Source organism: Aquila chrysaetos, chromosome 9, assembly GCF_900496995.4.
Source record: "Aquila chrysaetos chrysaetos chromosome 9, bAquChr1.4, whole genome shotgun sequence".
Classification (NCBI taxonomy): domain Eukaryota; kingdom Metazoa; phylum Chordata; class Aves; order Accipitriformes; family Accipitridae; genus Aquila; species Aquila chrysaetos.
Genome location: NC_044012.1, coordinates 2,095,811 through 2,122,723, shown reverse-complemented (window position 1 = coordinate 2,122,723; position 26,913 = coordinate 2,095,811). Strand labels below are relative to the sequence as shown.

The window sequence follows — 26,913 nt, the reverse complement described above, 5'->3', positions numbered from 1 at the left end:
TCCTCTTTTTTTCTGGCCGTATCAACGTGGGTGCAGGCGGGTACCGCAGGGGCTCGGGCAGCATCCCTGGCCGGGCACAGGGACACCCATCCAGACGGAGAACCGCTCAGCACCGGGGGTTCACCACCGCCCCGTTTTTGGGGTGACACTGGTGGCTTGGGTCACCGGCCGGTGCCGTGGCCATCAGGCGCTGACGGGGAGCGGGGCCAGCTCCGGCAACACTATTTTTGTCCCCCTGTCTGGAACGGTTTTCTCTTTATCAGCGCCTGCGTGTTTTCTCTGCTGGGGATTGATACACAGAAGATGAAGTGCTCTGACATGGGAAGTGTCAGGCGAACGCTCTTATCTCGGAGACATGGTCTCCTGACCCAAACGCCGCTGATTACCAGTGAGACGGGGGGAAGGGGGGGCAAAAAAGGGGGGGGGCATGGGGTGGGGGGAGGTGGCGGTTGGGCTCCGTTCCCCAAAAGCAGCCAGGCTATACGGGATGGCAAAGCTAAACGGGAGCCACCACCGTTGGGGCGCTCCCGGGGATTTGGGGGTTTGCTGTCCCCTCCCCAGAGCTGGAGGGATGAGGACCGGTGACCTGGGGATGGTGGGACCGCGATGGAGGGGCTGGAGGGAGCCCGGCACCCCGGCAGCATGTCGGGAGTCAGCCAGGAGCCGGGCGTTGGAAATGCGGAGAGACGTGCACTGTGCAAGGGTTCCGCTCAGCCCCGAGGCCACGCTGATGGCCGCATCCTGCCCGGCGGCTCTGCTCCCCGCCTGCCCCCCTGGGGCTTTCGCGGGAGGGACCAGCCGGGCGAGGGGCTGCTGCTGCCCCTCCTTGGCATCGGTTTGTGCCAGGGAATAAATCCCCTCGGCTCCGCAAAGGCCCCAGCCTTCTGCCCTCCTGAGATGGAACCAGCGGGGGCACGGGCAGGGGGATGCCAGGGACGTGGGGCGGGGGCAGAGCCAGCACCGTGCTCACTCCCAAAACCCACTTTGCTGGGGATGAAATCCCAGCTAGAAACACAAAGCCAGGATTCCCCACGGCCGGGGCGGCTTTCTGAGGGTGCTGGCTCCAAGGCAGCGCCGAGGGCTCCCGGGTCAAAGGCACCGAGGCGCTGCGGGCAGGAGGTGCTGCCAGAAGGGGAAGGCAGGCAGCCCTGCCTGCACCCCGGCAGGGCAGAGGAGTCTGCGGGCAGAGCACATCTCTCCGTTCGCCGGCACGTGCTGGAGGCTGGGGACCAGCCTGGTGACCCCAAAGGTCTCGGGGACCTTCGACGCCTTCACAGACCTTTTCTCCAGCCCACCTCCCGGCTGGTTTTGCCGAGGGACACCGGCTGCTGCCCTGGGGACGTGCTCGGAGCCACGGTCCCGGCGGCACAGGGCTTCCTCGGCGGATGGAGGGGACCCGCGGGTGACGGTGGGATGCGGGTGATCGCGGGTGCCGCCAATCCCTGCTCACCACCCAGGGCTTCCAGTCGCTCACCTTAACTTACCCCAGTGCCGAGAGGATCCAGATGTCAGCCCGGCTAATAAACACATCAGATTTCAATCTCCGCAGCCATGGGATCGCTTTATCCTCCCCGCGCTCCCAGCTCTGAAAGCAATTTTGCCTTCGAACGAGCGCAGCCTCCTCCCCGCCCATGGGACCCGCGCACCGGCTGCATCTGCCACGGTGCCCTCGAAGGACGGGGGTCCAGGCACGTGGCTTTAGGGGGGCTCTTTTCCCTGGCATGGGGGTAGGGGGACCCCACTTCTGCCCTGGAGCACCCTGGGGTGCTAGGAGCCTTCCCGGCTGCAGACGGGTTCCCCGGGCACCCCGCCTCGCTGGCTACCTGGTGTTTGGCTCGCTGTCCTCTGAGAGCATCTGTTTTTTGGGGGTGCAGGGTCTAGCCCCTTCCCGCCGCGTGGCGAGGGGCAGCCGACGCACATCCATCTGCGTATTGGTTACCTGCCATCTTATCTGCGCTCCGAAAGACAAAGGCACAGTTAAAACATTTTAGAGCAGCCTTCATAGCGTATTAACATGTTATCTAACCCATTAAACCAGAGGCTTATCAGATAATCAAAGCCATTAAGCCCTGAAGCTGCTGTGACTTTGGGTGCGGGGATGGGAAACGCTCCTTCCGCTCTGCCGCCGTTTCGTGCCCGGACCCCCCGTGCCGTGCCCGCACCCCCCGCCCCGGCAAGCGGCTGGATCCCCACCCACCCACCGTGGACGCGCAGCCCCGGAGGGACCCATCGGCGGCTCTCGGCTCCAAGTGGGTGCCCACGTCCCCGGGGACCTGGGGCTGCCGTGGGCCAGGGGTCCGGCTGGGAGGGCATGGTGCTGATGCTGTGCCTGTCTCCCTGCAGATGAGCTGGATCTGGCCGTGCAGGAAGGGGAGAGGCGGGTGCGAACCCGCAGGAGCCTCCCCGAGGGCTTCTCCTGGGGACCCTTCCAGGGCAGCATCCACAGCGAACCGGCATCGCCGGGGCACGGCGAGACGGTAAGGAGCAATGCTGCCGCGGGCTGCCGGCGAGAGTGGTGGGGGAAGTCCCGAGGAACCAAGTTGTTTGGGGTGAGGAGTCGGTTCGGGAGGGATTTTTCCCTACCTGAGCTCCCGACCCCTCGGGAATCGCCTGGTTTGGGTGCGCAGCAGGTTTCCCTGCCATACGCTGCCCCCACCGCCCCGAGATCAGAGCATCGCAGGGGGACGGGACACTGGCCGCCCCCTCCTGCACATGGCTGCAGGCAAGCAGGCTGCTCGGTGGCACGTGCGTCCTCGCAGAGGAGATGGGATCTGGGTTCCCCATCCCAAATTTGCTCCCAGGGCACTCCGGTTGCGCCTGGAAAGCGCCCGGGCTCTGCAGCCCACAGTGAAGGAGCACGCCATCGGCCGCACGCTGCCCCGGGGCGTGGGTGTGCATGAGCGTGTGTGGGTGTGCATGTGGCGGGGCTGTGTGTGTGTGTGTGTGTGTGTGTGTGTGTGTGTGCGCACACGGGGGGTTGTAGGCGCTGGATCCTCGCATCCCGGCCACATCCTTCCCCCCACCGCATCCCCTCTGAGCCGCACATGGGCAGCTCCAGCCCAGGATCTTCGAGGCCGGAGAATCTCGCCCGGGCTCCATCCCCACCTCCTCCTCCTCCTCCTCCTCCTCTCTCCCTCGCTTTTTTCTTTTTTTTTTTTTTTTCTAGCTCAGGCCCGTTTATCTTTGCCGAATTAAATCCTTGATTAACCCTTATCTGCCCAGTTTGGCTCCCTATCTCCCGGTTGGCGCCGTGTGTCCAGACACCCGGTACAGGATGATTGATTTCTTAAAGATATGCGCGGCTTTTTTCTGATACTTCATTTATTGTCTAAATATTTTTGCTCCCATTTCAGCAGCTCCCTTATCGAGCCCGGCTGATGATTCCCAGCCCTGCTCTCCTCTACCGCTCGCCTCCCTCTCTATCTCTGCTCAGGGAAGCGAGGAAGGAATCGCAGCCCCATCCCTGATATGGGCTGTCGCCCTCGGGTCCCTTCGTCTTTGTTGCTGGTGGCGGGGGGGTGCAGGGGGTCTCCCCCAAATCCTGCCTGGCTCTGCTCTCCATCTTCATGTCAGAGATTATCCCATCCTGGGGTTTTAGTGGGAAATGGGAACACTGGGTGGCTTTAATGCCTCTGTGGCATGGAGCATGGCGTGTGCCCATCGCTGCACTGATGGAGGAGAAGGAGAAGGTGCACTGATGGAGGAGGAGGAGGAAGATGCCTGTCTGCCCCCAGCTGGTCCCATGGGGTTCCCCCAAAACCAGCCTTGCTCAGGAGGGTGTGCAAACCCACCAGCAGCACCAGCCTGGGGGTGCCAAGGGCCAGCAGACCCCCACGTGCCGGCTGTGCCCCCCACTCTATCCCTGCGCCGCATCCCCCCCCACCAGCCGCCCAGCCCTGGGGCGATGCCCACGGCGGGGGACAGCGAGGGCATGGGGCCGTCCCGATAACACCGTCCCGGCGGATGCGGAGCAGATAGGGTTTCCGATGGTTATCGGGCCGGTGCAGAGCGGAGACACTGACCTCTTTGTTCCAGGGAGAACAAGGAAGGGCTCGGCGCAGAGGCTGGGGCCACCGAGGGGAGCCAGGGCGGGCACCCTGGGGTGCTGGGACCGCCTTCGGGGTGCTGGGAGCACCCTGGGGTGCTGCGGGGTGCCCGGACACCATGGGGACCCTCCCTCCATCGGGGGGGGGGGGGGTACACAGAGGTCCCCCCATGCACGGAGCAAATCTGCAAAAGCTCTGCCAGAGACCCTCCTCTCCCTCCCAGCCGTGGCGCGGGACGTGGAGGGGCCACCACGGTCCCCAAGGGAGCTCAGCCCATGTGCCACCAGCAGCACCCATCCCTGCATCCCATGCGGGGCGGGAGGGGGGTCCCTAAGCCCCCAGCCCCATTTCCCACCCGCTTTCAGCGGGGGGGGGGGGGTTTTCCTGCAGCAGCAGCAGCAGCAGCGTGCGGGCTCTGCCCGTGCACCCCCGGAGCGTGCACACGCGTGTGCGAGCGCCTGCACGCGCGTGCGCGTGGGGTTTATCACGCTGCCGGCACTCGGCTCCTGGCGGTGATAAGGCCTCAACCGGCTGCGACTGTCAGGCTGAGTTGGAGGGTTTAGAAATATTGGGACGAATAATTAGATTTCATATCGTTACCGCAGCAGCCATCAGAGGATCAGGCAGATTAATTTCCCCCCCCCCCTCCCTTCTGCTCATTAATATTCATTAGAGATGCGGGAAGGCAGAGCCGGGCGCGGGCTGAGCGGGGAGAACCACGACCCCGCCACCGCCAGCCCCCCCACCCTGACCCCAGCCCGTTTTGGGGAGCGGTGCTCACCGCCCCCCCCCCGCCCTTTGGCAGAGCCCACCCGTGACGCTGGTGCTGGGGGACGAGAGCTGCTGGCTGTCCCGGCTGCCCCTCGTGCCCGGAGATTCCGACGCCAACGCCGTGATCTACAGGAAGGGTCGGTACCGGTGCCACGCGTCCCCGCGTCTGAGGAGGGGTCTCGGGGTGGTGTGGGGGGGATAGGAGGAGGGTCCCAGCGTGCAGTCCCTGGTGCAAACGTCGGCGCGAGCGTCGGCGCGTTACTCGCGCGCGATTCGGGCGAGGCGCGCGTCGCCGCGTGCGTCGGCGCGCGAGCGTTACGGCGTGCGTCGGTGCAAGAGACCGCGTGCGCGAGCGTGGGTGCGAGCGTGGGTGCGAGCGTGGGTGCGAGCGTTGGAGCAGAAAGCCCTCCTGGCAGGCAGGGCTGTGCCAGGCAGCGCTCCGGCACGGGCAGACACCGCCATCTCCAGGCAGGATGGTGCTCAGCCGTGGCCAGGAGCAAACCCGGGGTGCTGCTAGGGGAGAAGGGGGACAAGGGCAGAAGGAGGGGGGGGGAACAGCGGGACTCAAAGCCAAGCTGGCAGCGGCACGATGGGGGTCCGGGGCGGGAGGGGGGGGGTCATGGCTGACCGCTGTCCCCCCCTCCCCGCCACCTCCAGATGAAGCCCTGTGGTGCCGGACGACGCGTGCCCTGCGGGAGGACGAGGCCGTGCGTGCCTTCGTGGTGGCAGAGCCGCCGGCCATCCCCAACCACCACCACGCGGTGAAAGCGGAGCCCGGCGAGTCGCCGTACCCGGCCGCGCTGCACTCGGATATTCAGCTGCTGCCGCAGCAAGCCGGCATGGCCGCCATCCTGGCCACCGCCGTGGTGAACAGTGAGTCCTCGGGGACGGAGAGCGTGGGGAGGGGGGGACACACACACACACACACGCGGTGCAGCCCACGGGGCCGGGACCGTGCCGGGGGTCCCCGGCCCGTCACGCAAGCGACGTGCGTCCCTTCTTCTCCGCAGAGGACGTCTTTCCGTGCAAGGACTGCGGGATCTGGTACCGGAGCGAGCGCAACCTGCAAGCCCACCTGATGTACTACTGTGCCAGCCGGCAGAGCGCCGGCTCGCCCGCCCTGGAGGAGAAGCCCAAGGAGACCTACCCCAACGAGCGCGTCTGCCCCTTCCCCCAGTGCAAGAAGAGCTGCCCCAGCGCCAGCTCCTTGGAGATCCACATGCGGAGCCACAGCGGTACGGCGCGGCGCGCTGCCGCAGCCTGGGGACACGCGCGAGGAACCCCAGGAGCCGGCTGGGTGGAGGGGCAATGAGGCTGCGGGGCTGCAGCACGGTGACCAGTTAGATGAGGTTCTCCCCCCCAGTTGGGTTACTGGTTTGGGGACGCTCGCTTGTAGGTCTTCCCCCATCTCAGCCCTGTAAAGATGGGAGGGGGCATCCTGCTTCCCGCAGCCGGCACCCTCCTGGCCAGCACGGCCCCGTGGGGTGTCCCCGCGGTCCCCGTCCCCCCTCCCTTAGCACTGAGGCGTCCGCCTGTCCGTCCGTCCTGCAGGAGAGCGGCCATTCGTCTGCCTGATCTGCCTGTCCGCCTTCACCACGAAAGCCAACTGCGAGCGTCACCTGAAGGTACACACGGACACCCTGAACGGTGAGTCGTCCCCGCGGGGACAGCCCTGTCCCATCCCCTCCAGCACAGCCTGAGGACGGGGACCCCCCTCCCCGCGGGTCTCCCCCCGCCCCGCCGGCTGCCGTCCTGCCCGCTCAGCCCCGTGCCGCCTTCCCCGCAGGCGTCTGCCACAGCTGCGGCTTCATCTCCACCACGAGGGACATCCTCTACAGCCACTTGGTCACCAACCACATGATCTGCCAGCCAGGATCCAAGGGAGAGGTCTTCTCGCCGGGACCAGCCCTGCCGGCCGCCAAACCCCTCGCCCCCGGTGGGTACCGTGGGGCCGCGGCCACGGCGGGACGCCCCACGCGGAGCCTGGCGTCCGCCACCGAGGGCTACGGCCCCAAACGGCTCCAGCCGCGAGGAGGGGGACGGGGCGAGCATCCCCGTGCCGGGGATGTCGGGGGTAACACCGGTGCCTGTCTCCCCTCGGCAGGGCTGAGCCAGACGAACAACGTGCCCCTGCGGAAGTGCAGCCTGCCGGCGTTCCTGCCCGAGGCGTTGCCGGCGCTGCCGCAGCACGTGGTGCTGCACGGTCCCCTGCCCGCCCCGCCGCCCGGTTCCGACGCCGTGCCCCCCCCGGCACAGCCCGCCTCACCCCCCGACGCCAGGGCCGGCAAGCTGTCGCCGCCAGCCCCGCCGCAGAACGGGGAAGGGCCGTCATCCTCCTCTTCCTCCTCCTCCTCTTCCTCCTCTTCTTCCTCCTCCTCCACCTCCTCCGGCGAAGCTGTCCGCGTCAAGGAGGAGCCCGCCGGCAGCCCGGTGAGCGAGGTGGAGGCACCAAAAAGCGGCGGCCCCGGGGAGGGGGGCGGCAGCCCCGACGCCTGCTCCCGGACCTCGTCCCCCCGCAGCCTGCCCTCGGCGAAGGTCAAGTCGGAGCTCGCCAGCCCCACGCCGGGCTCCAGCCCGGTGCCCAGCGAGCCGGGGACGGGCACCGCCGGCGGCACCGTCTTCCTACCCCAGTACGTGTTCGGCCACGAAGCCGCGGTGGTGCCGCAGGCGTCGGAGATCCTGGCGAAGATGTCGGAGCTGGTGCACAGCCGGCTGAAGCAGGGCCACGGTGGCACGGTGCCGCCCGCCGTCTACGCCGGCGCGCCGGCGCCCAAGGGTGCCACGTGCTTCGAGTGCGAGATCACCTTCAACAACATCAACAACTACTACGTGCACAAACGCCTCTACTGCTCTAGCCGGCACCTCGCCGAGGACAGCCCCCCCGGGGCGCGCAAGCTCAAAGCCCCCCCCCGGGGCACCCAAGGGTCCTCCCGCCCCGGGGACGCTGCTGTCCCCCCCGGCGGGTGACGGGCAGGGGACGCCGGCGGGGGACGGGGACGCCGGCCGGGGTGCCACGCCGCCGGCCGGCGCGCCGGAGGCGAGGGCGGAAGAGGGGAGCGGCAAAGCGGGGTCCCCCGAGGCGGAGGGGGGGTCGGGGCGGTGCAGCGAGGACAGCCAGAGCCCCGGCAGCTCGGCGGGGGACGAGGGGGACGAGGACCCCAGCAAGACGCTGTGCGAGGCGTGCAACATCCGCTTCAGCCGCCACGAGACCTACGCGGTCCACAAGCGTTTCTACTGCGCCTCCCGCCACGACCCCCCCCCTCCGCCGCCCCGGCGCCCCCAAAGCCCCCTTCCCGCCCCAGCCCCTCCGCACCCGCAAACGCCGCAAGCTCTACGAGATCCACGGGGCCGCTCGCCGCCCCGCCGAACCCCCTCCGGCGCCCGACCCGCCGCCGGCCCCCGACCCGCCGGGGGCTGCCCCCTCGCCCCGCTCCAGCCCGGACGCCGACGACGGTCCCATCGACCTGAGCAAGAAACCGCGGCGGCGGGGCGAACCGGCGCCGGCACCGCTGCTCCCCTTGGCCGACTACCACGAATGCACCGCTTGCCGCATCAGCTTCCACAGCCTCGACGGCTACCTGGCCCACAAGAAGTACCAGTGCCCGGCCACCCCGCTGCAGCCCCGCACCCTCGAGCACCTCCAGAAGATGAAGGGGGCCGTGCCGGCCCCCCTCAAGGGCCGGCGCAGCCCCGGCAGCCCCGGCGAGGGGGACCCCGACGGCGCGCGGGCGAGGGCGGCTCCGGCGGCGGGGAGCCCCGGCGTCCCTTACCCCGGCGCGGCCGGGGCGGACTCGCTGCAGCGTCACCCCAAGGGTCCCCCCCCGCCGCCCCCGGGGGCGAAGGGACCCCTCTCCGCCTGTCCCTACTGTCCCCTCAACGGGGCCGTCAAGGGCGACCTCCTCGAGCACTTCCGTAACGCCCACGGGCTTTTCGTGGCCAAGCCGGCGGCGACCGGGCAGGGGGTCCCCGACGCCCCGACGCCCGGTGCCGGCAGGACGCCCGAGCCCCCGCTGCCCGCGGCGTCGCCCCCCCCGCCCGCCGGCCCCCCGTCTCCGCCGGGACAGCTTCAATAGCAAGGAGGGTCGGGATGGCGGCGGCGGCGGCGGCGGCAGCCCACGGCCCCCCGCCTCGCCCCGGCCCCCCGCTTCACCCGGAGCCCCCGAGGGACTGCGGGAAGCCGCCCGCAAGCCCCCCACCCCCCCCGCCTACACGGACAGGGGGGTGCAGACCCCCCCGGCCAAGGCTGTGCCCGGCCCCGTGCCCAACGGCAACCACAGGTACTGTCGCCTCTGCAACATCAAGTTCAGCAGCCTCTCCACCTTCATCGCCCACAAGAAGTATTATTGTTCCTCCCACGCTGCTGAGCACGTCAAGTAAAGCCTCCCCCCCCCGCCACTGCCCCCCACCACCGCTCGGGGTGGGGGGGCTGCAGGGGCTGGGGGACCCAGAACCGATGGCCAGCACAACCCCCTTGCAGGGGTCGGGGTGATGGAGGACCCCCGGGTTGGGGGTCCCGTCCGTCCCGGGCCAAGGACGCTGCAGGGGGGGGATGGGGGGGGGAGCATGGTGCTGGCAGGGGGGCCGGCCCCCCCAGGCCCATGGTGCGTGGAGAGCCCCTAGCTCTGCCCCTGCCGCAGCCAGGGCCGATGCCGCAGGGAAACTGAGGCAGGGGGAAGGTGCATGGCCCTGCCCCAGCCGGGGGGGGGGGGGCTCTGCCCCCCAGGTAGACACTACAGGGATGGGGAGGGGGCACGGCACAGCTGGGCTTGGCCCCAGGCACCCTAGGAAGCGTGTGGGTGCCCCCCACCGCAGACCGGACCCTGCAAGGAGACAGCACTGAAGGCGGCGAGGATGAAACTACCCTGGGAACCGTGTGTATAAGCGTGTACAGAAATAAATAATGTCTAATAAAGCCAGGCTGCCGCCTGCGTGCGGGTGGGGGGGTGCTGCGGGAGCTGGCGGGGCCACTGTCACCCCATGGGGTTTCGGGCAGGGGACGGGGACGTGGGGTATGTATAGCCCCGGGGTGGCAGGGGGACAGCCTGCGATAGCGGGGCAGAGCGCGGCATCCCCGGCACCCGCCTCACCCCAGGTGTCACACATTTTTCTGACGTCAGCCCAGGCTGATGGCTCGTTAATTATCTGGCTAATGAAGCCTCCACAGCCACAGGTGGGCTGTGCTGCCCTGAGCCCAGCTCCAGGCTCTGCCACAGTAGCTGTTCCCACGCTGGAGCCCCAGACCCCTGCGGTGGGGTCCCCAGGTGAGCGTGGCTCAGGTCCCATGTCCCCTGCAAGTGCATCACCGGGGGGGGGGGGGGGGGAAATCCCCCTAAGCACGGCTTCTCACCTGCCCACAGCTCGCCCCAGTGCTTCCCAGTACCGCTCAGGTGGGCAGTGTGGGTCATTCCCCTCCATCCCAGCTTGCCCACCCTGGCTGGCAGGGCTTGCGCTTGAAGGACCCGGTCTGGGCTCCCCATCTCCCATGGGGGGGACAGTCCCCCCCAGTGCCAGGTCAGTATAACCCAGCGTCACCCCAGGCTCTGGGTTGTTTCCCAGTCCGGTAGCCCTGGAGCTGTGGGGAGGTTGCTGTCCCGCAGCGTTGTGCAAGGCTGGGGTTGCAGCAGCTCCCCACTGCATGGGGCTGCCAAGATGGGGGGGGGGTCGGGGACCCCAGGGGCTAAAACACCCACCCCAAGGCTCCGTGCCAGCCCTGCTCTGGGTGCCAATGGTGCAGGGGGGGGGTCCCGAGCAGCAGGACCACTGCCGGCACAGGGGAGGGGTAGCTTTCATCCCTTTAAATGGAGCAAGAACAGGCTTTGGGGCAGCTGCCATAGGTAAGTGGGTTTGGGGTGAAGGAGCCCCTCAGCATCGTCCCCTCCTCCAGGCTTGCTTGCGGTGCCGGGGGGGGGGGGGGGGTCCCGGCTCTGTGCCGGGGCACTGGGGTGGCAGGGAGGAGGATGAAGGCAGCAGCTCCCTTGGGGAAGGCTTGCGACAGGTCCCCTCCTTGCACGCTCTTGCACCACTGCCCAGCACAGCCCCAGCATGCCAAGTAGAGCAAGTGGTTGAACCTTCTCCCTCACCCCACCCCAGCAAAGATGAGATGAAATGCAGCTGAAGGCAGCAGAGCTTTACTTAAATAAATATATTTACAGAGCAGCAGATATTACAGAGAAGAGCTGGCCACGCGCTCAGCCAGCGGGGTGCAAGGAGAGGCTGTGCTAGGCACCGTGGCAGCCTCTCCCCAGGCATTGACCTAGCGGGGTGCTGGGACCCCCAGGGATCGGGTGGGAGTAGACAGAGGAGGGGGGGGACGGGACAGGGCACCCAACGCTCACTGCAGCGTCTTCCTGCGGGGCAGGGGTGGGAGGCTGCAGGGCAGGGGGCTTCGCAGCGCTGGGCTGCTCTCCGTCTCCTTCGGTTCCTCCGTGGCATCCAGGAGCTGCTGCATGTAGCAAGAGGTGCCAAGCAGGACGTGGCCGGTGGCCTGCATGGTGAAGAGCGTCCAGCGCAGGGCTTCCCTGGGCAGGGAAGAAGGAGGTGAGCATCCCTCCTTGCACCCCACTGAGGGTATGGACAGCGGGGCTGGTTCCCCCACTGCAGCATCCCCACTCCCGGAGCCATCTCCAGCCCCCCCCCCCCACCCCAGCACTCACTTCATCAGCCGCTTGGCCCCGTAGCAGCGCAGGTCGTAGGACATGCTGTAGGTGCCGTAGAGCGTGGCTTTGACATTGAGGCAGCCCAGGTCCTGCGGGCTGGTCTTGTAGAGGTCGAAGGTGATGCAGGCGACGTCGATCCTCCGAGCGGGCTTGCGGGACAGGCTTAGCTGGTAGCCAGGCGTCTAGGGGAGAGCGGGACCAGGGTCACCCAGTAGCACCCCCCCCACCCTCCCAGTCCCACCTCACCCAGCATTCCAGGTACCTCCCAGCAAGCATCACATCATCTCCCCACCGATCCCAGCGTGGGATGCAGATGGGACGAACCAGGGTCCTGCCCCCCAGGGATGCACTCACCTTGGAGGGAGCCCAAGTCTGCCCCTTGCTCAGGGCCATCAGCACCGTTCCCTCCTCCAGCGTCCGGAAGAAAGCCTCCGTCTCCACCGCGGTGCCATCCTCATCCAGCACCAGCGAGACGGGACCCGGGGCGAGCAGGGCGCTCTGAGCCTGCGAGGGTGCTGGGGGTGAGCGGGGTTGGGGGACAGCCAGCCCACCACCCACCTAGGTGGACGGACAGTCCCCACCAGACAGACAGACAGCCTCCGGCTCACCTGGCGCAGCAGCTCGGCGAGGCTCTGTGCCATGATGCCCTTGCGCAGGCTGCGGTCCCAGTTGCAGACGCGGTAGGGTCGGGGTCGCGGGGCCGGGCTCGACAGTAGCTGCTGGGTCATGGAGGCACTTGCCGAGACACATCTGGGGAAGGATGGAGGGATTGGGGTGTCCTGAGACCCACCGCCAGCCCCAGGCAGTGCCAGCCCCCCCCCTCCAAATCTCAGTGGGGAGCAGCACATCCACTCGGGGAGCCAAAGCAGGGGGGGTTCCGATGTCCCCCACCCCGGGGACGATGGCTCCCCAGCGCTTACTTGGAGACAGGGGCAGCCAGGCGCAGGCTCAGGGACTTGGCATAATCCATCTTTGCAAGGAGCACGGTCCAGCCTGCCGGGAAAGAAGGATTCAGCCCTGGGCAGGGGTGGTCTTGTCCAGCTCCTCTCCACTCCAAGTGACCCCTTCCCACCAGCACCTCCCGGGCTCAGCTCCGGCACAGCGGTGAGCCAGCGCCCCGGCACGGCTGCCTTTACGCAAGGGCTGCGCCTGCCCTTTGGCCGGGACCAGGATGGCGGCAGCCGCCCGGGCAGAGTCTGCCTGCCAGCGCGGCTCTTGCGCAAAGCGGCACGTGGGGCCATGAGTCAGCGCTGGAGCAAAGGCGAGATACAGGCACGGGGCTGCACCCTCACCCTGGCCCCTCGGGGTTGGGTGGGGGCCAACAAAGGCTTTGGGGAATTAGGGGTACCCATGGTGGCAATGCCAACCCTGTTGCTGTAGGGATATCTTCAGCTAGGAACCTACTGGGGGGGGGTCCTGTGGAGCATCCCCATCCCCATCCCCATCCCCATCCCCATCCCCATCCCATCCCATCCCCATCCCCATCCCCATCCCCATCCCATCCCCATCCCCATCCCCATCCCCATCCCATCCCCATCCCCATCCCCATCCCCATCCCCATCCCCATCCCATCCCCATCCCCATCCCCATCCCATCCCCATCCCCACTCACCTCCAGCACACACCAGCACCTCTCCACTGGATCGTTCCTACCAGCCCTCCCTCACCTTATATACCTGTCACCCAAAGACTCCGCCCACCCAGCCCCACCCCTACTGCCTCAGCCAATCACCTCCTGGCCTGCTGGAACAAGGGGTGGGGCCAATGCGGGGGGGCGGGGCCAGCCTGGCACTGCTGCAGCGGGTGATGAAGGAGCATCCCTGGGGCTGACCCAAAGGAGCGTCTTCCAGCCCAGACGCACCAGCATCCCATGGGCTGCCCGAGCACTGCTTCTGCAGGCTGGCCCCAGCAAGCTCCCTCCCAGTGCCCCCAGTAAGCCCCCTCCCAGTGCCCCCAGCAAGCTCCCTCCCAGTGTCCCCCAGTAAGCTCCCTCCCAGTGTCCCCAGCAAGCTCCCTCCCAGTGCCCCCAGCAAGCTCCCTCCCAGTGCCCCCCAGTAAGGTCCCTCCTGGGCATTTTGCATCTCTGGGACATCTCCCCTGCACCTCCCGGGGCTGAATTTGGCCCCGGGTTGGGGAGCTGGGAAGGGCGAGGGGGAGAGCTGGGAAGGGCGATGGGCCTACGGGGCTGTTGCGACAGTCAGGGCAAGGGGTACGGCGTTGGGTGCCCTGGGCTTGCCAAAGCGCGGCTGGAGCCCGGCCGGCCGGAGGGGAAGGAGCGGCCGTGGCTCCCAGGCGAGCTGCAGCAGAAGGGGCTGCCATGGGGCACCTGGGGGGGGGGCCGGTGACCTGCAACCTTGGGGCTCGGGCAAAGGCAGCCGGGCCACGCGGGGTGCTGAGCAGCCCTGGGCCTTGGGGCCGCATCCTGGGCTGCGGGCATCGGGATCCTGGAAAACCGGCAGCCCTGGGGTAGATCGGGTGGAAGACCAGGAGAGCGGGCATAGCTAAAGCCCCGTGGGCACGCACCCAGCATGGGCACAAAACCCCGCGGGGAGGGAGAAGTCCAGGCAGCTTGGCAGCTGGGAGCACTGACGAGGGGAGCTCATTAGTGCTCTGGTTAATGGGGAGGGCCGGGGCGTTGAGCAGGCTGGCAGGGACCCGCAACCACGCTCCGGCCGCTGGCGTTTGCTCCCGTTGGCATCGGGGAGAGCCGGGGCAGTGCCCGCGGCACCATCCAGGCTGGGTTGGGGGTGCGGAAGCGGGGTACGGGGCTGCACCCCGCGGCCATGAGCCATCGCCTCCGGCGTGTTCGTGCGCACGCGTGAGTGTGCACGGGTGCGGCATACTTCTGTGTGCGCATATATATTCTTCCATGCGTGCAGGCGTAGCTCTACGTGTGCGTGTGTCTGCCTCCGTGCATCTCCCTATCCAGAAGTACATTTGCATGTACCTGCACCTCTGTGTGTGCCTACGTACGCCCATGTATGTGCACAACTGTGCGTGTTCACACATTTCACCACGTGCATATGCACGGAGGCACGTGTTAACATGAGCGCGTGCACGCGTGCACACCTCCACGGGTCTGCGCGTAGGCGCAGCTCCGCGTGCGGGCACGCGTGTCTGTACCCGGAGTCACACGTACACGCGTGTGCCCCTCCGCGTGCACGCATGCATACCAACGCGTGCAACCGTCCGTGCTCGTGCACCTCCCTGCGCACGCCTATCCCCCCCCCCCCCCGCCCCCCCCGTACACACGCACGCGCGTGTGCACGCAGCTGCACTCCCTCCAGGTGCGCATCCTTCCACGGGCACACGCGCGCCCGCGTGCCGCGCTCGCACGCCTGTCCCCGCGCGCACCCGCACCCGCGTGCACGCCCCTCCCCGCCGTCCCGCGCGTCCCCTTTAAGGAGCGGCCGGGGCGGCGGCGCGCACGCGCGGGAAGGGGCGGGGCGTCCGCCTTCCTTTGGCCCCGCCCCTCCCTTCCCCTCCCCTCCCTCCCTTCCCCCCCCAACCCTTCCAGGCGCGAGGCCCGTCGCGCCTGGATGACGTCACGCCATGGCCGCCCTGCGCCGCCGCGAGTAGAGGCCCCGTCCCGTCCCGCGCCGCAGCTTCGCCGCACCCCCCCTCCCCTTCCCCTTCCCTCCTACCGTTCCGCGTCTTCCCCCCCTCCCCGGTCCGTCCCACCCGTCTCCCCGGTCCGGCTCGGCCCGGTCCGGTGCGCCCGCCCGTTCAGGTGAGCTGCTGCCCCCACGGCCGCTCTCGGCGGGCGCCGGCTGCGGCCTAGCGCCGGGGACGGGGCGGGGGGGGGGAGGCGGGCCCAGGCAGCGGCGCCGGCGGCGGAACCGGGAGGGGGGCAGCGGTCTCAGGTTGGGGATGCTAGGGAAAGGGGGGTACCCCGCCCCCCCCCCCGGGGGGGGGGCAGCCCGCGGGGGGGGTGGTGGGAAGGGAGGGGCGGTTCTGGCTGGGAATGGGGGGGGGGGTTGGGAAGGGGGATTTGGGGAGGGAAGCGCCAGTTGGAGGCGAGGGGAGGGTGGCAGCCCCGGTTTGGAGGTGGGGGGGAGTTGTGGAGGGCAGCCCCGGGGGGTGTTGGGATGGGGAGGGGGAGTACTTGGGGTGGGGAGGCCTTAGTTTGTGGGGGGATTTGGGGAGGGCCGCTCCACTTGGTGAGGGGATTTGGGGGTGCAGCCTTACTTGGGGGGGGGGCAGCCCCAGCTAGATGGGGGGATGCTGGGGAAGGGAAAGGGGGAGCCTTAATTTTGGGTGGGTGTTATGGAAGGGGGTAGTCTCAACTGGAGATGCTGGGAGGGGGGAGCTTGCCTTCTGGAGGGCAGCACGGGGGGTGGTCAGACCCCAGGGGTGCAGGCAGGTCTGACTGTCCTTCCTCCCTGGGCAGGTGGGAACAGGGAGAGCTCCAGTAGCCTTGGCCCGGGGGGCACAGCAGAAGGACCTCAGCCTGGCAGGAGGCCCTGTGAGGTAAGGGGAGGCATGGGGGGAGCTGGGGGCTGGGGTGGGGAGAAGGGCTGGGAACCCGCAGAGGCACCAGCTGCACGTGGGGGTCTGTTCTGTGATGGGCAAGTGGGTACAGCGCACGTGGGGGTCCGTTCTGTGATGGGTGGGTGGGTACAGCACCTGTGTAACGCTGGTTTGTGTTGTCCGCCCAGCGCAGCAGGAGCCATGAGGCACACGCTGCTCAGAGCTGCCGTTGTCTTTGCAAATGCTACAACACATAGCTGCTGCAGGTGGTTTAAATTCCCTCCGTGAGTCCTCTCAGCAGGGTTGTCTTTTCTCAGAGGTGTCCTTTCGGCATCCATGCTAATAATGTTTTCTTTTACTGCTGTCGGTAGCTCAGCTCTTCTGAAACAACTGTTAACGGTGCTGCTTTGGCTGTAGCAAGAGCAGCACCTCCAAGGTGTGAATTCTTTCTCCTGGCCTTCCTAAGGTTTGCCTAGGTTAAGGAAAAGGGTCGCAGTCTAATCAAGGCAACTCTTTGCAAGACTTCTGATCCAGTGTTCTGAGCAAAGTTAGACTCTTGAGTGTAATTATTCACAAATCCTACAGAATACAGGAACAATTGTACTTGTTTTCTGTGTTGGGAGTGAGGCGCTGATAATTCAAAATTAGCATTTGCCAGCAGAGAGCTGCAGGAAGAGCCGTGTGTGCTCCAGCAATAGGAAAATCAGTTACACTGTGAAAACAAACTCCAGCTGCCTACAGCGCCGTTTCTCTTCAAGTTTCGGTCCCAAAGTCTGCCTGACAGAAGGCAGTCGTTAACATTCTGAATCGGGTCTCTCTGAGCTCTTCTTTAAAAATCAGCTCGCTGAAAATGGCTGTCACCAAGCAGTTCTCTTTAATTAATACCGAAAGGCAGCTCTATTTTCTGCGTTAAAAGCTTTCTTGACAGCTGCTAGGTAATTGAAGTTTGCTATGCATCTTCAAAGTCAGTGCTTCTCTAAGGATGGCAGATAAGTGTCTATTTTGGTTAATTAACCATGTTAACGACCATAGTTTCATTCAAAGCAAAGGACTGGGTGCTTTGCTTTTGTTCTACACGTCTTTTGCATGATGTTCCTTTCCTGGATCACGAGTCATTTTATTTCCTTTTCCTCCTGTTGTTGCTACTCTTCCATATTTTTTTTTTCCCATTGTGGTTCCTGCCCTTCGTTTCTGTTTTGCTTCTGTTTTCCAGTTCTTTGTTCCCTAAACCTTTTTGTGCTGTGTTTCTCTTCTTACCTGTCCTGTCAGCACTATTTCCCATTCATTCTTCTCAACTCACTCATCGTTCTTCACTCATCCTCGTGGCTGGACTTAGACCGTGCTCCAGAACTTTTCTGTTCTGCATTAACCCCTGGTTTTCATGTGTCTGATTAATGGCAACATTTTGATTTTGCATCAAGCTGTTTGGCTGTTAGAAAGTGTTTTTTCTCCTTTCTGTCACAAAGATTTCTGCCTGAAGCAAAGAGATTCCTTGCTCCTTTCCTTTGTGTCTGTCCCGTGACCACCCCAGGAGCTGTGAGGTCTCTGCTGGGGGGGTACAGATGTAGGGTATGTGCTTGGTTCTTGCCATCCGACTGATGATTTGTAGAATTTCAAGATGGAAGCTGATGGCTCTGTCAAGCTCCAGTTTTCTATAGAGTACTCAGTGCCTTCCTGCTACCAGAGGTGCTGGAACCGTCTGAGCCATTGGTTCCCATACTATATCCAAGGTGCCTTCCTTGTCCACTTGGAAAAAGCTTTTTGTGGCACCTTATAAAGGCTCAGCCTTGGAGGGAGGAATTTAATGAATGGAAATAATGCTTGCCAGGAGTATTTTTTTTTCTTGGTGGCTGTTTCAAATCCCATTTTAACTCACAGCTTTATCCTATCAGCAGGTTAGAGTAAGCCGCCATCCTTTCCATACTAGTTCCAGTTCATCTGCTGCCAAGACACTACCTGCAGCAGCAAGTCAGTTAGTTGTGCACAAAGCTTAACTTTGTTGGCTTAATTGAAGATGCTGCTCAAACTTTTCATGAGTTCTAATTGAAAACAGCACAGCGTAGAGCAATAAAAACCAGAACTTGAGCCTCCTGCCAACAATAGGCCCTGTCAAGAGCCACAGATCCAGATTGCGTGTCAGTGAAACACTGCACTGCCTTAGAGTAGTGTCCAAGGTACACGTGTGACCACAGACTAAAACGTGGTTGGCATTTCTTCCTTCTAGTTTTGTACCTTTTGATGCTGTCATTTAACAGAGAGTAGAAGTTGGGCTTGATCTTGAAGACAGACCTGCTGCTAAGAATTCCAGTGCTCTGACTCATCTACCTCTTGCCTTGGGCAAGTCACCTAACAAAATTGTGAGGTTAAAAATACTATTTAAAATGTATCCTGGGATTACCTGGCGATATTGAAGTTGAGTTTTAAAAAGCAACTTAAGTAGCAAAGTGCTTTTCTCTTACTGCGTTTAGTGCTATGTCAAGGCTTCTTAATCTCAATGCTGTATTTTAAGTTTAAAAAAGTCTTGGCTGTCATTAAGCTTTGGAAAAAATGTATTATAATGTTGCTGAAGCAGATGAATTTAAATTTCCCTAACACCTCCTCAAGGTACAGTGCCTTTTTACCTGTGTGAGAGGGGTGGGGGAGGGAATCTGTGTAATTTTAAATGTTTTCCGATAAGGCTATGAGACTTAAGTGGGAACAAGATGGGCCCCTTCATTGTTGCATCCAAGTCCTTACAGGTGAGGATGGCCACACGAATGCCTGGCTTAGAAGGAGCATCTCTGTTCCACGGTATGCAAGCCATGAAACAGTGACAAAGTTAAGGAGTAGTTAACACTTCATTCCCTGATTTGAAAAATTCCAGAGCTCAGTCTATGAAACTTCAGCACTGCCTCCTGTTGCACATGTATTGTGTAACTAAAAGGTGCTCTTTTCTGCCAGACCTGACTCAGTGTGCAAACGGGCCGCCTTGGAGGCAAGTCAGGGCTGCGTGCTACACGAGCGTGCTGTCTGTGCCTCTTCCAGCAGCCTGTGCGTGTACAGGGAGAGAGGTGAGGGGCTGCAGGGAGAGAAGGCAGGTTTGTGCCGAAGAAAGCTGCAGATCGTTGCAGCCACATGTCCCCTAGGACACCAGCTGTTCTAGCCTTTTTCATCCTGCTCCTAGATGATGCTAGGCATGTCTCTGAAGAGTGTTTTCTGTCCTTTCCAGATACCTGGTGACCAAATGGCCAAACTTAGGTTTGCAAAAACTGCCAGGTGTTCTCAGTTGTAGCTGAGTGCAGTGGGGTTCTGCCTGGGCTGCTGAGCATGATGCAAAGGTACTGCTACTGAAAACAAGACGGTAAAGCCCTGGGCCTCTTATTTAGGGGATTTCTTCACTTTGTATTTTTGGGAGACTGTCTCTAATACTGCTGGCTCACAGCACTGGCAGGGACATTGCAAGCCAACAGGGACTGGCTGGGGGCATGAGAATCCAGAAGGAACAACTGAAGGGAAAGTCTTGCTCGACCTGACTGATACCTGTGGGGACAGCAAGTGCCATCTGGCTCGCACCTGGGAGGATGGCATGTGCTTACTGCAGGTGGGATGGCTGGAAAGTTTATCTGCCAAATCCTCAGTTTCTTCACTGAGAAGGTGTGAGCTGCTTTTAAGGGGCTTTCCGCTCAATGAGGCGTGCACAAGTGATTCTAGAGACAGTAAAAGACACACTTTTGGCTGAAAGTACACCCTACAATTGTATTTGCTCCAAAGCCTCTTGATGGAAAGGCTGTACCAATTTCTTTAGCCTGGAAAAACAAGGGTTTTGTAAGCCTTGTCTGAAACACTTAGTGACCTGTTCTGAACTAGTCTGCTTCAGACATGCAGAAAATGAAAATTTGACACACTTTGAGCAAATGAAGTCAGTTTTGTAATAAAAGGGGTTGTGTAGCTTTGACCAAAGGCGGCTTTGCCTGAACTGCCTGTAATTTTAAAGATACCTCTGAAGATAAAACACTGCTAAGCAAGAAGTATTTTTATATACCTGGCTCTTGCCCCATCATCCTAAGCTACAAGTCAAACAATCTTATCTGTAGGTTAGAAGTTAATTTTTTGCTTTTATAACTGGTTTTGAAGACAGTAAGAAACTGACTGGGTTTTAAGGCACAAAAATTCCAAGCTCATGGTGAGGGATGAAACCTGTGATTTCTGCTCTACCACTTATGTCAGTGTTGCTCAATTTGAAATACTTCCATGTAGTCACTTTTCTTAGGTTTTTCTGGTATTTATCTGTATATGTAACTAAAGGAGAGTGGAAAGCAAAAAAAATCCTAAATAAACAAAAAAAACGGACCATGCCCCTAAAAAAACACCTCAAAAAAAACCTTGCAGGATTCCAGAGATTTGGGATAAACTGTGATTTGCAGATTATTCTGAGACAGCGCTTGAGACATGCACTTTAAGCTGGAGTTAAACTTGCTACCATGCAAAGAATAAATCCATTGGAGCTTGAAAGAAAGTTTGAGTGGCTAGAGCAAGTACTGTAGCACTTCACAAAATTCTTACTATGGTACTCTTGCTTTTCATAACGTTCAATTATTTCTTGTTTCTACAAATGAGTGACTACAAGTAATACCAACTAGCTCAGTGATAAGGCATTCTCCCATCTCAGATCACACTTCTGCGACGTTGCTGTTGCCCCTAAGGTGCTTGTTGGAATGCCGCACCTTCTTCTCTCGCTGTCCTCCTGGGCTCAAAGCCTTGGGGCTGCACAGAGCTAAGGAATGGCTGGAGGACACTTTTTCATCTTGATCTTGCCTGTTGCAGCAGGAGTTGCTGTGGCAATGAGTGAGAGGCTAGTCTAACTTTTGGATGGCTGCTGGAACAGTGTCTTGCCATCATGCAGCAAAAATGCTATCTAGTCCTGTTCCATCATTAGTCTGACAGTTTTCTTTTAATTTCCATCTTCCTGGTTTCTTTTCCTGCTTCTGATTTTCCCTTTGCATATCATGGGTTTGCTTTGGGGCATTTCCATGCAGTTGCACATAAGATTGAAGCAAAAATCTGGTTCATTGGTTTGGGGGTATCTTTTCTATGCCTGCTGGTGAACTCGGAGCAGCAGCCCTTGGAGACTGGCTGAACTGTGGCTCTCACCAAAACAATTCGGCATAAGAGGTGGTGGAAGAACTGTGCGTTCCTTCTGTGCGTTGCATCACTGCCTGCGCAGAGAGAGGCACCGGGGAGGATGTAAGGCCTGTTGCTGAAGGGAAACTTGCTGTTACTTGAATCCAGGGAAATACGCACCAAAAACGGGCTGCCTGGATTTTGTGACTCCTTTTCAATTGGTCAGTCACTTATTGTGTTTCTTATCATTTCTGCCGATGGAAATTAACGGGAAATTATTGCAACTGACAGGTGCACTGGATTTTTATAATAGCCTTAATACCTGCCGGTGGAGGTGAATGTTTTATACTTATCACCTTAGCCGGTGGTGAGAACGCGTTTGTATTTGTTTTCCCCCATCCCTCTGAAGATCTTGATGTCGAATGCAGCAAGGCATCTAGTTCACTTAAACGCTTTTTTCTTTGGTGCTGCTTATTTGCAAGAAATCGGAAAACAAATTTCCTGAATACATCTGCCCTTGACAGCTTTTATATTTCTACTGGCCTCTTAAGGCTGACCTTTCAGATGTAATACACTATGTTGTTCTACGTGCATGCGAAGTGTAACTTCTCAGGCACTTAGGCAATTAAAATCGCTGCCATAAACTTGCTCTTAAAGCCAGTAACAATTTGTGCAAGCATTTATGAACTCAGCATCAACCTTTATATATTTAGTAAGAGTATAATTTGCTTCAGATTACATCCTGTTTAACTGCCCAGAGCTGCTCTCACCAGGAGGCAATTGCTGTCTTTTAATTTGGCTTTTAACTTTTCAGTAAAATCAAAACTTTGGTTGTGAGCAAGAGCCAACTTCTTCAAATGTGTGGAGAAACAAAGAGTAGCCAGTAGGAAGCTCAAAATGTGACTCTTCTGCTGCTTGGGGCCCCGTCAAATGTTTAGATCATCCTCACGTTTATCAGTTAGCTAATACCTGTGCAGGGCTTTGAAGACTTGAAGTAGAGCATATTTGTTAGGTACTAACATATAGACTTGTACGGCTTCTGGGAGTGTTTTTAATTTTACTTTTTTTTTTTTTTTTAGCTCCTTCTCTGCAGACCTCCCATAGTATAACAAGCAGCATTTTCTCGAGCGTGACTTTCGCCTTGAGAGTTTGCTGCAAATACCAGCTAATAATATCTTCACTAGGGTGAAGGCAAGAGATGTTATCTCAGTGAGGACAGTGCATCTGCCCGTGTGCAGGACAAAAATACAACAGCCCTGGTCCTGGAAAGTTTATGAAGAAGCAGATGAGTAGCACGGGTAACAAAGTTGTCATGCCTTCATGATTTCCAGGCGTGGGCTCATAATACACAGAAGAGCATGTTCCCTGTGCTTACCCTTCTTCAGTATTTCAGCACTGAGATTGGCAATTCTGTCATTACCAAAACGTTTTGGGTTTCAGATGCTGTGAAGGCTTGGATTTGCTTTGGTTACGTTTACAGCACGTGGCAGTCTGTGACTTAGTGTGCCTTCTGCCTGTCTGTTCTTGCTCTTTGATGGTAAATAACAACCTTTACTATGCAGAACCAGTCAAAGGACCGTAGCAGAGAAAAGTGATGGAGTGGGTCAGGAAAAGGTTAAGTAGTGCAGAGCTGCCTAGTGTTAATAACTTTTATTTCAGGAAGGATTGCTGGATGTGTTTGAAGGAGCTACCAGAGTCTTGTTCTTGTAGCATTTCTGCTCCAAAGGTCTTAAAAATAGCAGGTAAAAATCTGGTAATTTATGCTGTCTTTCTGTTGTACCAGCAGTAAATGTGCTTGCAGGGAGGTTGTAGGTAGGAGCAGCTGAAGTAAAACACGGTACATATTAAGATGAAGAAGTCCTGTCGATTTGTAACGCCATGGCTTTTTCTTTAGCCCTAAATATGCTTCTGTAAGCCTTGGGTTTGTCTTTAGCTTTTCATTTCTGTCTGATGGCTGCGCAAGCTTGTTCCTGTACAGACTTTTGGGTTTGGAGGAGGAGGTGGCATATGCTGAAACAGTGAATTTAGTCCCCTGGAAAGGTGCCACCTTGAGAGGAGCCGATGCCTCTGTTGAACTGGTCCACTGGTACAACCAGATAACTGCGGTGGGTGCTTTTATCTCTCTGAGCGTTGGCTGCCTTGGTGCTGGAAAACCTGCCAAGACACCTTTCTCAGCTTGGGCTTTTCTGAGGCAGCCCAGCACTGCTGGTCATCGCTGAGGGGGTGTCGTGGTTTAACCCCAGCCAGCAAGTAAGCACCACACAGCCACTCACTCGCTTCCCCCCCACCCAGTGGGATGGGGAGGAAAATCGGGGAAAAAAAGTAAAACTCTTGGGTTGAGATAAGAACAATTAATAGAACAGAAAGGAAGAAAATAATAATGTTAATAATAAAATGACAATAATAATAAAAGGATTGGAATATATAAAACAAGTGATGCACAATGCAGTTGCTCACTACTCGCTGACCGATGCCCAGTTAGTTCCCGAGGAGTGATCTGCTCCCCACCCCTGGCCAACCCCCCCAAGTTTATATACTGGGCCTGATGTCACCTAGTATGGAATACCCCTTTAGCCTGTTTGGGTCAGCTGTCCTGGCTGTGTCCCCTCCCAACTTCTTGTGCCCCTCCAGCCTTCTTGCTGGCTGGGCATGAGAAGCTGAAAAATCCTTGACTTAGTCTAAACACTACTTGGCAACAACTGAAAACGTCAGTGTGTTACCAACATTCTTCTCATACTAAAGCCAAAACATAACACTATACCAGGTACTAGGAAGAAAATGAACTCTATCCCAGCCAAAACCAGGACAGGGGGTTGAGGAAGGAGTTGCCATCATTGTTTATAGGGCTAAGGATGTGCTGCAGCAAGAGACCACAGCCAAAGGGTGAGAGTTTTTAATCACAAAGAGCTTTTGTCTAGATGTGAATCAGTAATCTTCCTAGTAAGAGACAGCTCAACCAGCTCCTTGGGTCAGACAGTTCTTCTATAATTCGCAGGGGTTTTGTTTTTTGGAGTAAAATAAATAGATGTATGGGTTGGGTTTTTTTCCTGATTTACATCTTGTCCCTTTCTGTTGCATTTATTATGCTTATTCTAAGCAGACATCTAATTTTTAACTTATTCATACCATGCACGTGTTCATACTGAGCTTTTAGCAAAAGTGCATGATGCAGACAGTTATGAAGTTGATCTGCTCCTTTGAAGGAATTTTGAATCTTTACTGTATAAAGTGGGTAGAGATTAGATGGCAATTGATGCACTGTCTAAATTAAACCTAATTAAAAATCCAAGAGTTTTCATGAATGCATGCTGTCCTTGCTTTCATATTTATTCTGGATGCAGTGTAACAAGTACTGTAAATATATAGGCTGTTTTTCCAGAATCACTGTAAGTTGTGCTCCCGTGCCTCTTCAGGAGTCCGTGCAATTTGTGGTGCCATGTGCTTATAGTTGTAAAATACACCTGAAAACCTGGCCCTATGTTCTGAAGCTCACTCACTTGTTTACGGAAGAAATGCCACTGCTGATTGTGCCTGGGGTGAGGCCTACCTTGGGATTTCTAATGGTGATTTGGTGGGAGTGCTTGTGCAGCCTCACCTATTAGAGCTTGTAGATGAAATTCCAACCTCGAGCTCCATTGTTGTACGTGAAGGGTAGCACACACTTATCTAGTCTGGGACAATATTGGAATCAGTTCTTTGTGCAGTTTAAACTCCATATTTTCTTTTTGAAGGTACTATGATAAACCATGTTCATGAATTCAAGTAGCCTTTTCATCTTTAGGAGGTAAAATAGAAGAGTACAAATTCTGCAAGGTGAGCCTTTCTTCATTTCCCAGCTTGTTTCCCCATAACAAGTGTTGTTTTCTATCCTCTGCAGACTATTGGGTACTGATGGACGTTTCCGACAGCCCTGAGCGAAACCCCTGCTCTCCTGATGAAGAGGACCAGCATCTTTCTGATGACGAAGTCCTGAAGGAGAGTGGTTCAGACCGGGAACTTGATGGAGAGGGTGGGCAAGGCAGCGTCCTGGGAGAGGAGGAGGAGGATGCAGCCAGGGGACTGAGTCATGGTGAAGAAGAGAACCACTCGGATGAAGAGGATCGCTTAAGCGAAACCAAGTCTCAGGAGTCTGACAACAACGAGCAGAGTGGGGAGCTGAAGAGCCCTCCGCCTCGCAAAGGAGAGGAGGAAGACCGGACAAATGACCTTGGTGATGAAGCATCCTCTGTCACCCGCGAACTAGATGAGCACGAGTTGGACTATGATGAGGAAGTTCCTGAGGAACCAAGTGCTGCTGCTGCAGAGGAGGATGGTGAGAAAGCTGCTGGTGAGGATGATGAGGAAGAGGAGAAAGGAGATGATGCCCATGAAGATGAGAAAAAATCCAGCAGTAAAAGTGACGATGAAAAGGATGGCCAGGATCCCCTCAAGGAGAAGAAGAAAGAAGAAGATGATGGAGAAATTGATGATGGAGAAATTGATGTAAGTAGGAGCTGGTCCAAGGTGGGCAGAGTCCTGCAGGGAGAGACCTATCCTCGTGTTTCAGAACTGTTTGGCTCTTAGACTGCCTTCCTCCTTCTTTGATGTAAATATGTTAGGTGTGTCCCCAGTGTGCAAGTAACACACTTTTTTCTTTGGGGGTAAGACCATACTATGTACCAAGTCCTAAACTCAGTGGGTAAGATGTCTAGTGCCACGTGCTGTGGAAAAGCTTTGTGTTGAATATTGTCAAGAGCCATCAGAAATAAGCTTTTTTCCCACTGAATATGGAAGGGCTCCAGTGCTTTAAGAAACTATTCTACCTCAGCTCTCAGAGGACTTTTGAATGATGCTGATAGTAAATTACTTAGCCATGGATTAGGCTGTCTCATCAGTGTAGGTTGAGAGGCTGGTGCTGTAGAGTGGCTGCCATGTGCTCGAAGTGTCAGGCATGTGCGGGAAGCCCTGAGCTGATTGTTGGGCTCTAGCAGCATCTGGGTGCATGGAAGAGGAAAAGAAGGCGCTAGGCTTTCTGAAAAGTGCCTAACCAGGCAGCCCCTGCACATGGTTTGGGTGATGTGTTCAGGGATGTGCAGTCCCAGTAGCTACTGTTTCACAGCTCAGAACAAATGCAGCTATTTAGAAAAAACAAAAACTGGTTTTAATTGCATTAGTGATTAGGACAAATAGCACTCTTTATCCATGTTTGTCTTTAGGTAGGAAGCACTCCAGACAGCAGTTGTATTTAATACAGCTTAATACCAGTTTCTCTCTTGCAGGCAGAAGAAAACAGGACAAAGCAATTCTAGCAGTAGAGTAGAAACCCTCCTGTGGGTTCCTGGTCTGGTGGACACCCTACTTGAATCCAAATAGTTCAGTGCAAAGTACTGCAAAGAGAAGTCGCCAGTCCAGAGTACCTGGCTGGCTCTGCTCCTCATGGTCCGTGGCAAAAAGTGCTCCTGCACAGCTAGACTAGGTTGGGGCAGTGTCGTGAGAATGTCCTGGTCACCAGCCAAGGAAGCAATGGACTGTGGATGGGGTCACTGGCGGGGCTTCTCAGCCAAGGAGGGGAGGGTTCAGACTTGGGAGATGGTGTTGCCTTCCAGCACCCATTGCTGTGTAGCTGACATGGCCACGTGCTCGGGAAGCTCGCAGAGCCTCGCTGGAGAGACCCTCCTCCCTTTTTATTGAAGAGTGGTATATTGTATGTTTTTTAGTGTAGTGGTTTTTCACTCTAATGGTGCTTTGACAAGTTCTGTTGCTTAAAAAAAGGTGATGTTATTTTTCTTCTTCATGCCCATTCTGGCAGGTGATTTTGTTAAACACTTATGTATTTTCCAAAAGTTTTGTGTATTTCTGATTCAGTTAGAAGGAATTTCAGCATGTTGTGGG

The 26,913-nt window shown here is 58.6% G+C and overlaps 3 protein-coding genes across 12 annotated transcripts in view; 2 read left to right on the top strand and 1 right to left on the bottom strand.

The window, feature by feature from the left end:
• The window catches only part of ZFPM1 (zinc finger protein, FOG family member 1), a 34,312-nt gene extending 24,583 nt beyond the window's left edge, over window positions 1–9,729 (top strand). Inside the window, 10 exon segments of the mRNA XM_030023877.2 lie at window positions 2,344–2,477; window positions 4,852–4,954; window positions 5,475–5,690; window positions 5,828–6,052; window positions 6,369–6,464; window positions 6,604–6,753; window positions 6,922–7,721; window positions 7,723–8,070; window positions 8,072–8,842; window positions 8,844–9,729. Of these exon segments, the coding sequence (XP_029879737.1) occupies window positions 2,344–2,477; window positions 4,852–4,954; window positions 5,475–5,690; window positions 5,828–6,052; window positions 6,369–6,464; window positions 6,604–6,753; window positions 6,922–7,721; window positions 7,723–8,070; window positions 8,072–8,842; window positions 8,844–9,194 (3,194 nt within the window). The 3' untranslated portion in view covers window positions 9,195–9,729.
• Window positions 9,730–10,929: 1,200 nt separating this feature from the next.
• On the bottom strand, window positions 10,930–13,153 carry CIDEC (cell death inducing DFFA like effector c). Of its 2 annotated transcripts, none has more exons than XM_030023947.2 (6): window positions 13,085–13,153; window positions 12,394–12,466; window positions 12,082–12,223; window positions 11,828–11,977; window positions 11,471–11,655; window positions 10,930–11,335 (listed from the first exon to the last, which is right to left on the bottom strand). In XM_030023947.2, exons 2-6 carry the CDS (start codon window positions 12,441–12,443, stop codon window positions 11,149–11,151), a joined length of 714 nt encoding a protein of 237 aa, XP_029879807.1. In that variant the 5' UTR covers window positions 12,444–12,466; window positions 13,085–13,153; the 3' UTR covers window positions 10,930–11,148. The 2 variants fall into 2 exon arrangements, with proteins under 2 accessions (XP_029879807.1, XP_029879806.1); XM_030023946.2 differs by lacking the exon at window positions 13,085–13,153 and adding an exon at window positions 12,552–12,869.
• Window positions 13,154–15,129: 1,976 nt separating this feature from the next.
• The window catches only part of ZC3H18 (zinc finger CCCH-type containing 18), a 50,346-nt gene continuing 38,562 nt past the window's right edge, over window positions 15,130–26,913 (top strand). For 8 of the 9 annotated variants that reach the window (XM_030023887.2, XM_030023885.2, XM_030023888.2 and 5 more), the window contains exons 1-3: window positions 15,130–15,202; window positions 15,863–15,942; window positions 24,920–25,524. In XM_030023887.2, coding sequence (XP_029879747.1) covers window positions 24,934–25,524 — 591 coding nt within the window. In that variant the 5' untranslated portion in view covers window positions 15,130–15,202; window positions 15,863–15,942; window positions 24,920–24,933. Of the gene's footprint in view, window positions 15,203–15,862; window positions 15,943–17,903; window positions 18,117–24,919; window positions 25,525–26,913 lie in introns of those variants that run through there. The other variant, XM_030023880.2, reaches the window with a different exon arrangement.